This window comes from Portunus trituberculatus, chromosome 48 (genome assembly GCF_017591435.1).
Source record: "Portunus trituberculatus isolate SZX2019 chromosome 48, ASM1759143v1, whole genome shotgun sequence".
Lineage (NCBI taxonomy): Eukaryota > Metazoa > Arthropoda > Malacostraca > Decapoda > Portunidae > Portunus > Portunus trituberculatus.
Genome location: NC_059302.1, coordinates 13,976,291 through 13,989,910, shown reverse-complemented (window position 1 = coordinate 13,989,910; position 13,620 = coordinate 13,976,291). Strand labels below are relative to the sequence as shown.

At 47.3% G+C, this 13,620-nt stretch overlaps 1 protein-coding gene across 12 annotated transcripts in view; it reads left to right on the top strand.

The window, feature by feature from the left end:
* LOC123498625 (protein FAM13C-like) overlaps positions 1-13,620 on the top strand; it is a 246,482-nt gene that overhangs the window by 226,685 nt on the left and 6,177 nt on the right. For 5 of the 12 annotated variants that reach the window (XM_045245915.1, XM_045245911.1, XM_045245909.1 and 2 more), the window contains 4 exons: positions 4,910-5,242; positions 7,187-7,250; positions 10,194-10,292; positions 10,731-10,931. In XM_045245915.1, coding sequence (XP_045101850.1) covers positions 4,910-5,242; positions 7,187-7,250; positions 10,194-10,292; positions 10,731-10,931 — 697 coding nt within the window. The remainder of the gene's footprint in view (positions 1-4,909; positions 5,243-7,186; positions 7,251-10,193; positions 10,293-10,730; positions 10,932-13,620) is intronic. The other 7 variants (XM_045245916.1, XM_045245917.1, XM_045245918.1 and 4 more) reach the window with 3 other exon arrangements.

The window sequence follows — 13,620 nt, the reverse complement described above, 5'->3', positions numbered from 1 at the left end:
CCACCTCTATCCCCCATCCTCGCTTTGCACCCGCCCGACCAGTCTGTCAGGGGTAAAAAGTTGCTTACATACAACAGTAATGGAACAGTAAACAGACCGAGCGTAGAGTATCGTCAGGATCGTGAAATATTGCGTTGCCATGGCATTAGGCGAGCTGGAATAGAAATGTAAAGAAGAAAAAGTGAGTTGTTGAATTACTTATGTAAATGTTAAAGATGAGATCACAGTACATAATTAACGCGGAAATAAAGACGATGACAAGTAGGAGGAAAAGTGTTGGCATTCCAACAAGTAAAGACTTGTTTCAGTGAAAGGGGATTAAAACCATTGGGATGCGAAGATCTGGGATTAGGAGATGGGAGGATCAGAGATTGGCTGAGTGAGGTCGTTTGTGATACGACGCACGAAAGCAAAGGGCGTGGAGAGAGGGCGGGCGGACACACTTGTTATGGAGGAAGTGGTGTGTCTTATGCAGGGACGCCTATTGGAGGGTGGCGGTGGTGCGGGGAATGGAGACAATGGATACAGCTGTTATGGTTGTCGGTTGTAATGTGTTGATGAATAGTGAGTGTTTTGCGACTGTATAGCACGTGGCATTTATTACACCGGTATGGGGAGGGGTGGAGGTACCAGCCCCGTATTACATCACACAAAGGATGTTTTATTAGGCCCTTCCTGTTTCGTTCGCACACAAGCAGTCCCTCATATACAGCCATGAATCTGCCTTCACGCCTGAGTGTGTCTTGTCCTTCCTGTACCGAGAAACAACATCAAAGGTTTATATTCGTGGCTGCGGCGAGGAAGCAGCGGTGAAGTGTTGAGTGGGCGTGAGTGCAGCCGACACCACTCTCTCCTCGCCGCCACATTACCACACTTCACCTCACACTCTCAGCGTCTCCTTTGCGCCCTCAGGATGTGAGTGCCTGGTCGTCAGTCATCGAGTGTTGGATATTTTGCTCAACACTTCAAGCAGATTAGAAATTGCGAGGTCGAGTGGGAACTTTTGATCTCCATGAATGATGTCTTTAGGTCTGCACTTGGACATCGTACTGACATCGCACTCGTTCAGAATTAACACTACACGAGTAATAACATCTTACGAGAAAACTTTGACCTTGCTCTCTCGGGTTGACGCGAAGGCAGTGACGCTTTTAGCAATTGAACCAGGACAATACAGAGACGCATGTTCGCTTACCACTAACTCACGATGCAGAACCCCAGCAGCGAGCACCAGAAGAGTTAGACTAATGCAGGGACGAGAGGCAGCGTGCATGCTGGGCGAGGGAGTGGCCACGTAGGGATGAGGAGGAGGGAGGAGGGAACAAGTGATGATGAGGAGAAGGTGGAGGTGGGAGTAGAGGGAGTGGACAGTAGGAAGTAAGAAGTGAAGGCGAACTGCTTTTGCTGCTCAACTCCTTACTCCTCCCCTGTTCTCCCCGTGCCTCTCCCTCCCCACTTCTTCGTTCCTGCTCTCCCTCTCCCTCTACCTCTCCTCTGCCCTATCCTGCTTTTCTCGCCCCACCTTTTCTTCGCTCCCTTTCTCCTCATTCCCCTCCTGAGTTTCCGCTTAGAGTCCACACACGTGTCTCTTTGCTTTAAGATATCATAGTTGAAGGTCGCTCGTGCGGACACACACACACACACACACACACACACACACACACACACACACACACACACACACACACACACACACACACACACACACACACACACACACACTTTACCCATCCGTGGCGTGGCTTTTGTGGAAGACGAGCACGTGTATAGCATGCATGTTCGTATCCCCATCGGCTTGAAGGAAGGTAAGTCGATGGTCTCAGAGGCGGCTTCACGCATCGTTAGGAAAGCAGGAACGGTTGAGAAAGAGATCGTGATTTTAGTGTAAGGAAACGCTGAACTGAGAAAAGAAGTGATGTGTGACTTGAATGTTAGTTACGCATCTCTTTTCTTTTACTTACAACATAATTTAATGGACTTGAAGCAGCAGCAAACATTTAGACCCTTAGTTGATTGTTTGTCATCACTGCATAATACTAAGAATGTGTAATTTCTAACTGACATTATGTGTAAAGGGTATGGTAGCTTGTTAGTGTGGCGGTGTGCGTTGTCCGGTGTGGGTGGAGGCGCAGTGCTCAGTGGGTACAGCTCTGCCGGAGAGGACTGGATTCCAAGGACAATTAAGGACTCTCACTGCTATCTTGGACTTTTTGCCTCACCCTCACCTGCTGTCCTATCTTTTCTTCGCATCCGCCTTTTCAGCTTCTCTCTCTCTCTCTCTCTCTCTCTCTCTCTCTCTCTCTCTCTCTCTCTCTCTCTCTCTCTCTCTCTCTCTCTCTCTCTCTCTCTCTGTTCTGTTCTTCCTCCTTGTTTCTTCATTCTTGCCTTACAACTTAGCAACTTTTTCCCCGTGTTCTCCCTTTCCGCTTGCTCTTTTTTTCTTTCTTTCCGTCATTCCTACAATTCCTGATCGTCTTTTTGGGGAGACTATTTTTCTCTCTTTTCTCTTATTTGTATTATACGATTCTTTTTTCCTGTTTTCATTCATGGAGCTATATATATACGTACTAGCATGAGATTTCTTTTATTTTGTTCCTTTAACTTTTTTTTTTCTCTCTCCCATAATTCTCTCATTCTCCTCCTTCACCCTCTCCCTCTTTACCCTTCCTTTTCATCTCTCCATTAATATGTTTATTCTTTTCTTGTCCCCTCACACCCGATCCTCGTTACTATTATGTTCCCTTAACGTACTCTTTTCTTCCTTTGTCTTCACTTCTCGCTTCTCTCACGTTTGTTCCCTTCATCTTGGCACTGCTTTAGTTTCCCGAAGTTTCGCACTGTGCCTTAGTTGCCAGGGAGAGGAATAAAGGCGAGGGACGAGGGAGCCACACGGAGCAGTAATCCATTAACAAGGCTGGGAACAGAACAGAGCGTGTTTATCTTAGAGCGTCACCGTACTCTTTAAGGACCGTGCTGCTCGGCTCCCAGCGCTGCGGGCGTGGGCGGGGAAATGTTTAAGTTGGCGGGGCTGTGTATAATGTGGGTGGGTTACTGCCTTCTGAGGGTTCACTAAATGTTATGCTGCAGAGGTGCCTCCAGGCGTCCTCCGTGGCCCCAGTGTTGCGCGTATGAGGTTATGGTACTTGTAACAGGCTTGGTGTTAACTGACATTCCACTGCTGTGTTAGGTTAGTTGTCTACCTGTTTGTCAGTGACGGGGATTTAGCGGAGACCAGGGCCTTCTGCTCTTAGAATCAGAGAGAGTTGGTGACCTTGCTCGGGAACACACGGCAGGCGTTTCGGAGGAGGTATGCATCTTGGAGCTTACCTAAGGTGGAGGGAAAGGATGGGCTAGTCTAATGAGGCCACTAATCTCGGCTTATGCTTTTCTTGCTTATCCCACTCGCCAGGAAGAGTGATGTTAAATGAATCTGTACGGCGTACGTATATTTTATCATAGTCTTACTCCTTGCATACCGTAAAGAGGGGGTGGAGAAGAAAGTGGGTCTGGCATCACCTAACAAAGCGGTGAGGTAGAAGAAAATCTGTGAGCAGAACAAGAGCCATTATTGTCGCTATGTAATGAGATATCAGGACAGCTGGTAATAGAGGGGAAGACAGTAGTAAATAATGGGTTGAGGGGGACGGGAGACGATAGCGACGTGAAATAAATGGAGAAACTAGCCCGCTGTGCTTCAAGGTCGCTCCCTCCCTGGCGGGTCCCAGCCCTGACATTCTTATTCTTCGCTCTTTTGTGTGTGTGTGTGTGTGTGTGTGTGCTGAGAAGTGAGGGCGGCTATAGTACCTGGAGGGGTGGGTTAGAAGGAGAGGGATATTAGAGGAAAAAGAACATGAAAATCTTGACAGGTAGACAAGGGATGAGGGGCGGGGCGGAGTAAAGGTGAGGTGGAACTTGAGTCTAGTTAACACTCTTGATCTTTCCCCCTGCTCTTAAGAAAAGTGCATGGATACGTAACAGTAGTCCTTCTGCAGACACGTTGCAAGGTTGCGTGGCTGGCGGGTGGGACTGCTGCACGGGAGGAGGTAGTACTCTCTCTCTCTCTCTCTCTCTCTCTCTCTCTCTCTCTCTCTCTCTCTCTCTCTCTCTCTCTCTCTGAGGCTAACACTGACGTCAAGAGCTGAAGTGACCAATAGCAGAAGACAAAAACAAGTTGCTGCATTTTTTTTCCTCCCGTCTCTTTTTTTAATGCCAGTAAGACAAGTTTTGGGCGGAGAGCAGTGGTGGTGGTGGTGCACCTCCACATGGGGGCATTGTTTGGTGTGCAGATGCAAAGTAAAACGCAAAAAAAAGATAATAAATAGAATAATAGAATAAAAAAGAGCCAAATGTTCATCGTTGGAATGGAAGCTCCCCGCCTGATCCCTGCATGCAGCTGTTCGGTGTTGTACAGAGAGCCTGGGCGGGGGAAGGGAGTGACCTTGTCTCGTGTTCGTCGGGGTTGTGGTTCACGTGTGTGTGGGTGGGTGCGTGGGCGATATGGTTAAGTAGAGAAGTGTATGCATGTTTGCGTATGAATCGTGAGGTTACCAGGTAAAGCGTGACTTGGTGGGTACTGCAGCGAGGGAAGGGGCGGGTGGCAGTGGCAGGGGAGAGTTAAGCTTCGCGAAGCCTGGTTCTTGTCATTACACATTCAGGTGCCAGTTACACTTTTGATTAAGCTCAGGTGGTTTATTGTTGCTCTGACCCTGGCCTTCACACCTGCAAACACACACACACACACACACACACACACACACACACACACACACACACGTGATGCGGCGAATGTTAGGTTTTGGATGAAACTTTGGAAGTTAATCACCAGCTGGGCAGTATGATGGTAAAACTGACGTGTGATAGCACTGAGAGGCGAGTGTGGTGATGACGTGAGGTGTCCCATCGCCACCAGGCTCAGCGACGTGGTGGGCAGTGGCGGCGGGAAGAGTGTTAGTGGCACCGCGGCCTGGAGCTCCACCTCTACTATTCCGGGGGGCGGCGTGGACCATGACTGCACGTCCCTGCCCCTCGATCCTGCCTCACCCGTCACCCCTGACCCTGCTGCGCCCCTCACCTGTACCCTTGACCCGGGGGACGGTGGCACCATCCCAGGCCCGCAGGACGAGTGGCTGAGGGAGATTTCTCAGGACTCCGCCGTTGCCCTTCACCTCCACGGCCTCCACCGGAAGCGCAAGGAACACGCTGACGGCAAGGAGGGCGGCGAACACGACCCTAAAGTGATCAGGTAGACACTGCCGGCGTAGCCTGCGTGGTGGCCGCCTGTCTAGGTGTCTTGAGCCGTTATTATGTTGGTGGTTGTGTGCACGTCTCGCCTCATTCATCAGCCCGCCCACACAACCCATATTCTGACTTTATTGCCCGCCCTGCAACATGCATGTCATGGCTACCCAAGATTTAGGAACGCTATTACCTTCCCCTTTCGAGCTGACCACGCCGCCAGACACGTGGTGCCCGGGTGTCGCAGCGGTCATCTAGCTTTTTGTTTGGGGGAAAAATTGTTGGTGTTGGGAGGGTAACGTGTGCGTCATTGGTGCTGGTCATCCTCTTGGCCGTCATTATAGAATAACTTTTCGTCTTACTAACACCAACGTAAACTAACAAAGTATTATCGTTTTGTTATTTGTAGCGTTCTTGAATATTTGGACCACAGCGCAAGGCCGTTGCGAATCATAACACCCCTGACCCATTCCCGCCTCATGACAAAATTTTAAATGAAAAGTACATGGATGAGTAACCATGTGGCCGCCCAGTGTTTCAGTTTTCCATTCAGATACTCGTGGTCTCCAGAATGTTCACGCCGTCTGGGGTCGCTCACCGTTTTCTTCCCGCGTAGAACTTTCCTCAAGGATCCACTGTTCCCTAATCTTTCACTCAATAGTAGGCTTCCTCCCTCGCGTGTCAGTTGTTACCAGGGTGCGGGTCCCTCCCGCCCTTGGATCACTCCGTCCACTTGAAGGGCACTACAGGGCGCCTCCCGCCGCTTATGTTCCATACGAGTGTTTGACGTCACCACCTCCTGACGTCAGAGCAGTACTAGAGACCTAAAGCTGAATTGAAACGCGCATGTCAGTCAGTTCTTCCTCTTCCGGATCCTGTTGGAGATATTTTTTTCCTCCATCTCTCTCTAACTTCCTTATCCTCCCTCTCCTGCCACTGTTCGCCTGACACGTGCCTCTGTCATGGCCAAAATCTAATCCCTTTTTGGAAGCCGCAAGTCTGAGGCGGCGTCACTCATTCACAAGGGTGTTCATTGATTGGAGGCGGTGGTGGCGCGCGAGTGGCTGTACTACGGCCATGCCGAGAGGGGCAAGGAAGAGTGCGCCCATGTCCTAACTTTCTCTCCTCGCTTCCTCCCACGCACATAAATACACATACCTCCTCCTCCTCCTCCTCCTCCTCCTCCTCCTCCTCCTCCTCCTCCTCCTCCTCCTCCTCCTCCTCCTCCTCCTCCTCCTCCTCCTCCTCCTCCTCCTCCTCCTCCTCCTCCTCCTCCTCCTCCTCCTCTCTCCTCCTCCTCCTCTCTCCTCCTCCTCCTCCTCCTACTACTACTACTACTACTACTACTACTACTACTACTACTTTCTCCTTTACCATTGATATCGTCCCGTGCTTGTTATCAGTATCCCTTTTATGTCGCCATTATTTCTTCTTTATTTCTTGATATAATCTTTACATACTTCCTGCCTTTCCATTATCCAACTTCCCTCTAGTTACTATGCCTCGTCCCATAGCCAGGCCATCCCCAGCTTCTCTCCCTTCGTCATCCCTCGCATTCTTTCCCTTCATTCCTCCCTTCTTCCCATTCTTCATTTGCTTTGGATTTTTTTTTTTTTTTCGTTTTTTTTTTGCTCGCAATGTGGTGCGCATATATTCCATTGTTTATTTACGTGTATGGTTTACTATAGTTGTGTATGTCTGCTTTATCTCTCTCTCTCTCTCTCTCTCTCTCTCTCTCTCTCTCTCTCTCTCTCTCTCTCTCTCTCTCTCTCTCTCTCTCCGAGTCGGGCTCCGCATGAAATTTGTCATGTAAGCGTTTTGTTTTGCATGTGTGTGTGTGTGTGTGTGTGTGTGTGTGTGTGTGTGTGTGTGAGAGAGAGAGAGAGAGAGAGAGAGAGGTGTTTCATTATGAACATAGTAGAAGTAATTTACATTCTTCTTCTTCCGACAGGTCCACCAAGGAGATTGTAGCAAACTTGGACAGCTTCAGACCAGAGGCGCCAACTTACACAAAGGTGAGTGTACGTGTGTGTGTTTGAGAGAGAGAGAGAGAGAGAGAGAGAGAGAGAGAGATGAGAGAATATGACGGGAGGGGTGAGATAGATGTTGGTGGCCATGGAGGCTCACGTTCAACACCTAAATCTTACGACATCCCCCATTGCACCTACACTTCCTTCCTGGACCGTGGTGGCCCCGTTGTCAGGGAGGAGCAGGTGCAGAACAGGCCTAGGCTTCAGAAAGGGGAGTGGGGGAGACTGAACAGGTGGGAAGGGAAGTAGAGATGAGGTAACGGGAGGAAGAGACTCATCGGATGGGAAGTGAAGGAGTGGAAGGGAAGTGGAGGAGGAGGAGGGTACGGGAAGTAAGGTGAGGTAGGAGTGAAGGTCTGATGGCTGTATGTTACTGATCCCACTCTGGTCAGTAGCGATGCGGGTCTGCCCTCGCTCATTACTCAGCACAGTGTGGCTCTCTTTTCCCCTCCTTCGCTGCACCTGGCATTCTGTTGCTATTTTTGCCTACGTAAGTGGCTCTTGAGTGCATAAACCGAGGAGAAATAATCTAGTGCCAGAAATAGCTAAACCCCGGATCTAAAAATACTATAATCAGTACAAACGTGTATGCGAGAGGTAGGATGTTTTGCAGGTGAGGTTGCCGTGTGGTTCAAATGAATATGGCTGAGAGTTTTGTGGTGTTCTTGCTCTTGCGGTTTTGTCTTATGTAATGAAATCCACTGACGCGTTGGAGTAATATGATACAAATTACAACTTGCATATTGAGAAACCTTGTGGTGGTTACTTTTTCATAACTGGTACTTTGAGACGGAGTGTTTCATGGCTATGTTTATGTTTGTTCACCATTACATACACATGGATAGTCATTAAACGCAAAGTGTTTTCCATGTTGCTCTACCGAATATTTCACTCGTAAAGTAGTAAGTGCTTATTCCGCTATCCAATGCTAGAGATTTCTCACTTTACACCTGCAAACACCTCAATGTTTACGCCAAACCTTACAAATTGTGTTTACTGGACTCCTGACTTGTACGTCGGAAATACTTTTTCATTTCACTTTTTTTTTGTTTGTTTTTTGTCTGACTTAATTAACTCCGTAATTGCCACTACTGCTCAGGAGATCCATCAATGAACCTTTTTTCATCAGTTTCATTGAGCTTTATTAGATTTGTGAAGATTACCTAACTTTAAAAGGAAAAGAGACTTCAAAAGTGGCCACGCGCTGTCCCCTTCCTGGCGCCACTCACCTCCACCACCACCACCACCACCGCCGCCACCGCCCGTCTCCCTCCACACTGCCACCTATTAACCTTTGCCATAATTGTTTTCTTTATTGAGCCGTTTCCTTGTGAGGTAATTAGGTTCATGAAGCAGCATTACGTCAGGACAAGTTGTTATGATCCGTCACGACACTGACCTATAAACGTATCATCAGCGTCACTTCTGTTTATCGTCATTGTCATGCTAACTTGTGTCCCTTTGTTGCTCTATCCCTTATCTGTCATTCTGTTCCCCGTGCTCTCTCTCCCCGCTGTGTCCTTCTCCCTAACCCTCTCTTAACCACACTGCCGCAGCTACACTCCCTGACCTCCTTCTTATGTTTCTCTTATATAACCAAACAGGCCTCGAATTGAATGAGGAGAAAGAGGAGGAGGGAGTGTATGGATGGGGTAAGGTTGGGGGGGGGAGGAAGTTCAGGTATAAATAAAGTCACGTAGACCATATCTATCCCATCCCTTCCCCCCTTCTCCCTCCCCCTCTCCTGCCACTTCAAGTTTACCTCCGTCGCCTCTGCCTCCCTCCACTCCCTTCCCACGCAGGAGACGCTCACGTGGCGTTTTGTTGCCCCGCCTGCTGCTGCTGCTGCTGCTAGAGTAACCTGAGACTAGTACGCGTCACGTTTAATTTTTTTTTCTTTCATAAATATTTCTTACTATTCATCATTACTTACTTTCATTCTTCATCTCCTCTTACCTTTTCAATTGACATACCTGTTTTTTCTCACAATTTTCTCCTCCTCCTCCTTTCTTTGCTTCCTTGCTTCCTTCCCTCCTTACCCCCGCTTGTGACTCTCCCCCCGCCCCCAACACACACACACACACACACACACACACACACACACACACACACACACACACACACACACAGTCATTGTGTTGCTAAGGCTTCCCCTGTGTGTCCATCTGATGTAGAGCTGGTGATGTGGCGGTGGCAAGGCAGGATGCGCCTCCACTATTTTTAGAGAGCACACCTGCCTAGCGTCCGGGGGTGCTGGCCCGCTGGCACTTCCCATCATAACAACAGTACTGGCCAGACTCACGCTGCCCGATGCCTCCTCCTTTTGTTGTCTTTGGTGGTGGTGGTGGTGGTGGTGGGAATGTCTTTTTGTTCCCGTTCTTCTTTATCATTTTATTATTATTATTTTTATTATTATTGTTGTTATTGTTGTTGCTGTTGTTGTTTTTGTTGTTGTTGCTGCTGCTGCTGCTGTACGCAAATTACTACTACTACTACTACCCGCCGTAACACTAAGACTGTTATTTTCGTCTTATCGGAAGCTTTGTGGACGAAACATTTTTTGTCAAAGCAGCAGTTCCTCGGTGGGCAGCGGTCCCGGGGCTTCCTGATGACGGGGGCAGGGATGTAGAGAGCGTGTGTGGGGTGGGGAGGGGTGATTCGACTCAAGGCCTCGTGTACTGGGGAGAGACTGACCAAGACAGACACAGACAGCGGGGATTGGTGAGGGTGGGGAGATAGAATGTGTGTTACGAGGTGGGTGTAGAGATAAGGTCTCCGCCAGTGATCAGGTATGGGATTAGAGCTTTAAGAGTTTTCATTAGTTCCTCTCCCCTGCTGAGAGTTGAGCTGATGTGGTGTGACTGATACTAAAGAGAGAGAGAGAGAGAGAGAGAGTTAAGCTTACGTTTTTCTTTCTCTTTTCTCCAGGAGTTTCTCACTAGCCCAGTTGACTCGCTCATATCTCCTGTGGATGACGAAGACGATGACGACCTTCCTTCCAACCAGGATGATGACACAAACACACAGGTGAGACCGGCGCACTTCCGTTCCTTGTCGGTGTCGCGAACACTTCACTCAACACGGGGTAAAATAAAAACAAATTGAAAATTTATTCAAGGGATTACAAGAGATTTCAAACAGCAACACAAACAAACCTAACATTTTAGACAGATTTCACAACACCACAGTAACTGTTAGAGAAAACTATTTGCTCTGTAAAAGAAAATACGATATGAATATTTGTTGATACGATAATATATTGGGCATGTGATTTAAATAGATGCATAGTGTTGATGTTCAAAAGAAATGTTGCCTCGAAATCATATGTGTATCAATCAACTTCTATCATAAAAAGAGACAGACACTTGTACTGTCTTTGCTTCCTTGCAATTTTCAGCTGATTTAAAGTGTAGTGTCATGTACAACCTTCGTTTAATGTGTATGTGTCTCCCGTGTGCCGCGCAGAGCCCAGAGAGCAGCTGTGTGTCAGCACAAGATAATTGGGAGACTGGAGGCGAGAGTGACGGGAGGGCCATCTATGCTCCCGAGGTGGACACTCACGAAGAGAGGAGATTCAGCGAAAGATTCTTCCCCAGGAATTTCCCGCCCCCCTCCCGCCGCAACAGGAGGAGGACCAAGAAGAGGCACCACGTCCACAGCCCACAGGTAAATATACGTTGGTTAGTTACGTAAGGTAATCTCCTCTTTTATTATCTCCCCTCTCTATCCCATTCAGTCATTTTCTCCGTCTGTACCCTCATTTCATCTCCTTACCGCTACACATCACTTCTTGCCATCATTTTCATCCCTTTCATATTGACTACTTCCGTTATTTTTTTCTTGCATTTTGTTATCCTTTTATCTCCTTCTCTAGGCATTCTGCATTACTTACACAGTATTTTCTGATGGTTCCTGTATTAATGTTCTCAAAGTACACCACTCCTCACTCCATTATTTTTCTGGTGCTGGAGGGACTGAGTAGGTGGGATGCCGGACGTTGAATTATAACGAGCTGCACGATGAAACAAAGTAGAAGAAATGCCGCTTGATTGAAAATATAGGTGCTGTAAAGAAATAATTGCCATCGAAAAGATAGAAAAATGGCACGTGAATTAATAAAAAAAGATGCTGTAATTAGTTCAAAATGAAATTAGTATGGCAGATAGAAAAGGAAATTAAGAAAACATAAAATAGTCAGGTGTGTGTGTGTGTGTGTGTGTGTGTGTGTGTGTGTGTGTGTGTGTGTGTGTGGACAGGAAGTAGAAAGGATAGAGGGCAAGACATCCATGATGATGTTTCCATTCAGCACTCACACTGCTGACTCTGGGAGGAGGGAACAAAGGTGCGGAAGGGAATCAGCAAGTCCTCAGGGAACGTGTTCCCACCACCAGCGTTAGCATGACGCCACCACCAAGGGATGCGCGCCATACAAACAAGGGTGAAGAGGTGAAGAAAGGACTGATGAATGGGATTTGGCAGGAGAGCTAGATAGAGGGAAGTGAGTGTGTGATGGGTAAAGTAAAGCAGACAGCTATGATGAAGGGATCCGCTATTGACAGTTCTCGCCTCTCCCCTTTTGGAAGTGTTGCGCCACCCACTCTTGTCACGTGCCGTGCCAAAAAGGAAGCAAGGGACAGGAAGAGACCGACAGACTCAGTCACTATTTCTCACACAGAGAAGTATAAGTTCAATTGATAAAGGAATAAACGTTGAACTTCGGAATGTTTGGAGATTGTCGAGGAAAAGGGAAAAGAAATGGAAGGAAAAAAAACTAGGAAAGTTGTTATTATTCAATACAACAGCTAAGTGTTTATAGTTGTGAAATGGGAAAATCCCACGTAGAAGGAAAATTATAAATGTGTAGTTTGTAAATAAGGGAAGTATGGCGGAAGAGATAAACACGTGAATGGAGACGAGTGTGGGATAAGCAGATGTGTGGGCGAGGCGAGCCGAGGCGAGGTGAGGCGCGGAGCAGCAGTGAGTCAGAGACCAGTATTAGTGGCTTCTGGGACACGGTGAAAATAACCCCGCTCTTCATTCCTCAGTAATGCAGGCAGGATGTTGTGCTAAAAATATGGAAATGTGAGCAAGACGAGGAGGAAAGAGAAGACTTATCATTACATGTCACCACGTGTCGTTGTATTGTAAACTTGCAAAACAACATGCTCGCGTGCGCGCGCGCGCTCACACACACACACACACACACACACACACACACACACACACACACACACACACACACACACACACACACACACACACACACACACCTAAAATGTTAAAGGTTTATACTTCCAATACACTAATCAAGTCATATAAAGTTCCCATAGCGTGAGGGAGGAGGTCATGTCATCGGATATTGTAAACAAGCAAAGGAAGTTCAGTAAACTAATATAGCGGTAGTTTCATGGGCGTAAAGCGTTACAGGTTAAGGGATTAAGGAAAGGTAACACACGGGGCCTGTCTTGTGCACGTGCAGTGGATGAAACACACACACACACACACACACACACACACACACACACACACACACACACACACACACACACACACACACACTTCTTGATGTCCCCGGTATCGCTGCCATAAATTTCTGCATCGCGTTGTTCGCGCCTCAAATAAACAATAGTCGTGTTCCTTCCCAGCCTTTGTTCCTTTGCCCGGTGTCTCAACCAAGGGGTGTAAGCCACATTTGTATTTGTTTCTTCTTTCTCGTATAAATTTATTTTTCTTCTCGCTCCCTTTTTCTTTGTTGATTCGTATTTAAATCAGTTTTACTTAAAGCATTATTCGTTGTGTGGGTTGTAGAGAGGAAAAGTCTTTAAATCGAGAGCGTAATAAAATAATAAAATAAAAAAGAATTGGCAAGAACTTATGTGGCTACGGGGCAGATGAACTTTACTATTTAAAGATGCTTGATTAAAATCAAGGTGTTTAACTGAATTTTACTTTCTTTAATAGCCATGAAATATTGGTAACTTCAAGAAGCGCTGGGTCTGTCTTTCCTGATGGCTACTGTGTATCAGGGCAAGGCCACGGGACGGAGCATTACATTTTTCACACGTGACCATTGTGCTCCTCAAGATAGGAGTGAGGCAGCTATCTTCTTATCTAAAAAAAAAAAAAAAATGTATATATATATTAATAAATAAATGAATAAATACTATAAAACGAACAGTGCCATGTGACATTATTCTTGTCATTGTTGCCATGTGTGTCCCACTTACTGGTGCCGCCTCCTTTCAGAAGTGTCCACTTCACGCCCCTCCCTCCCTCGCCACCTCTTCTGCTCACACATCTCAGGTGTTTTCTCACATTCACGCTTGTTTATTACTTGTTTGTTTGGTACGGCGTG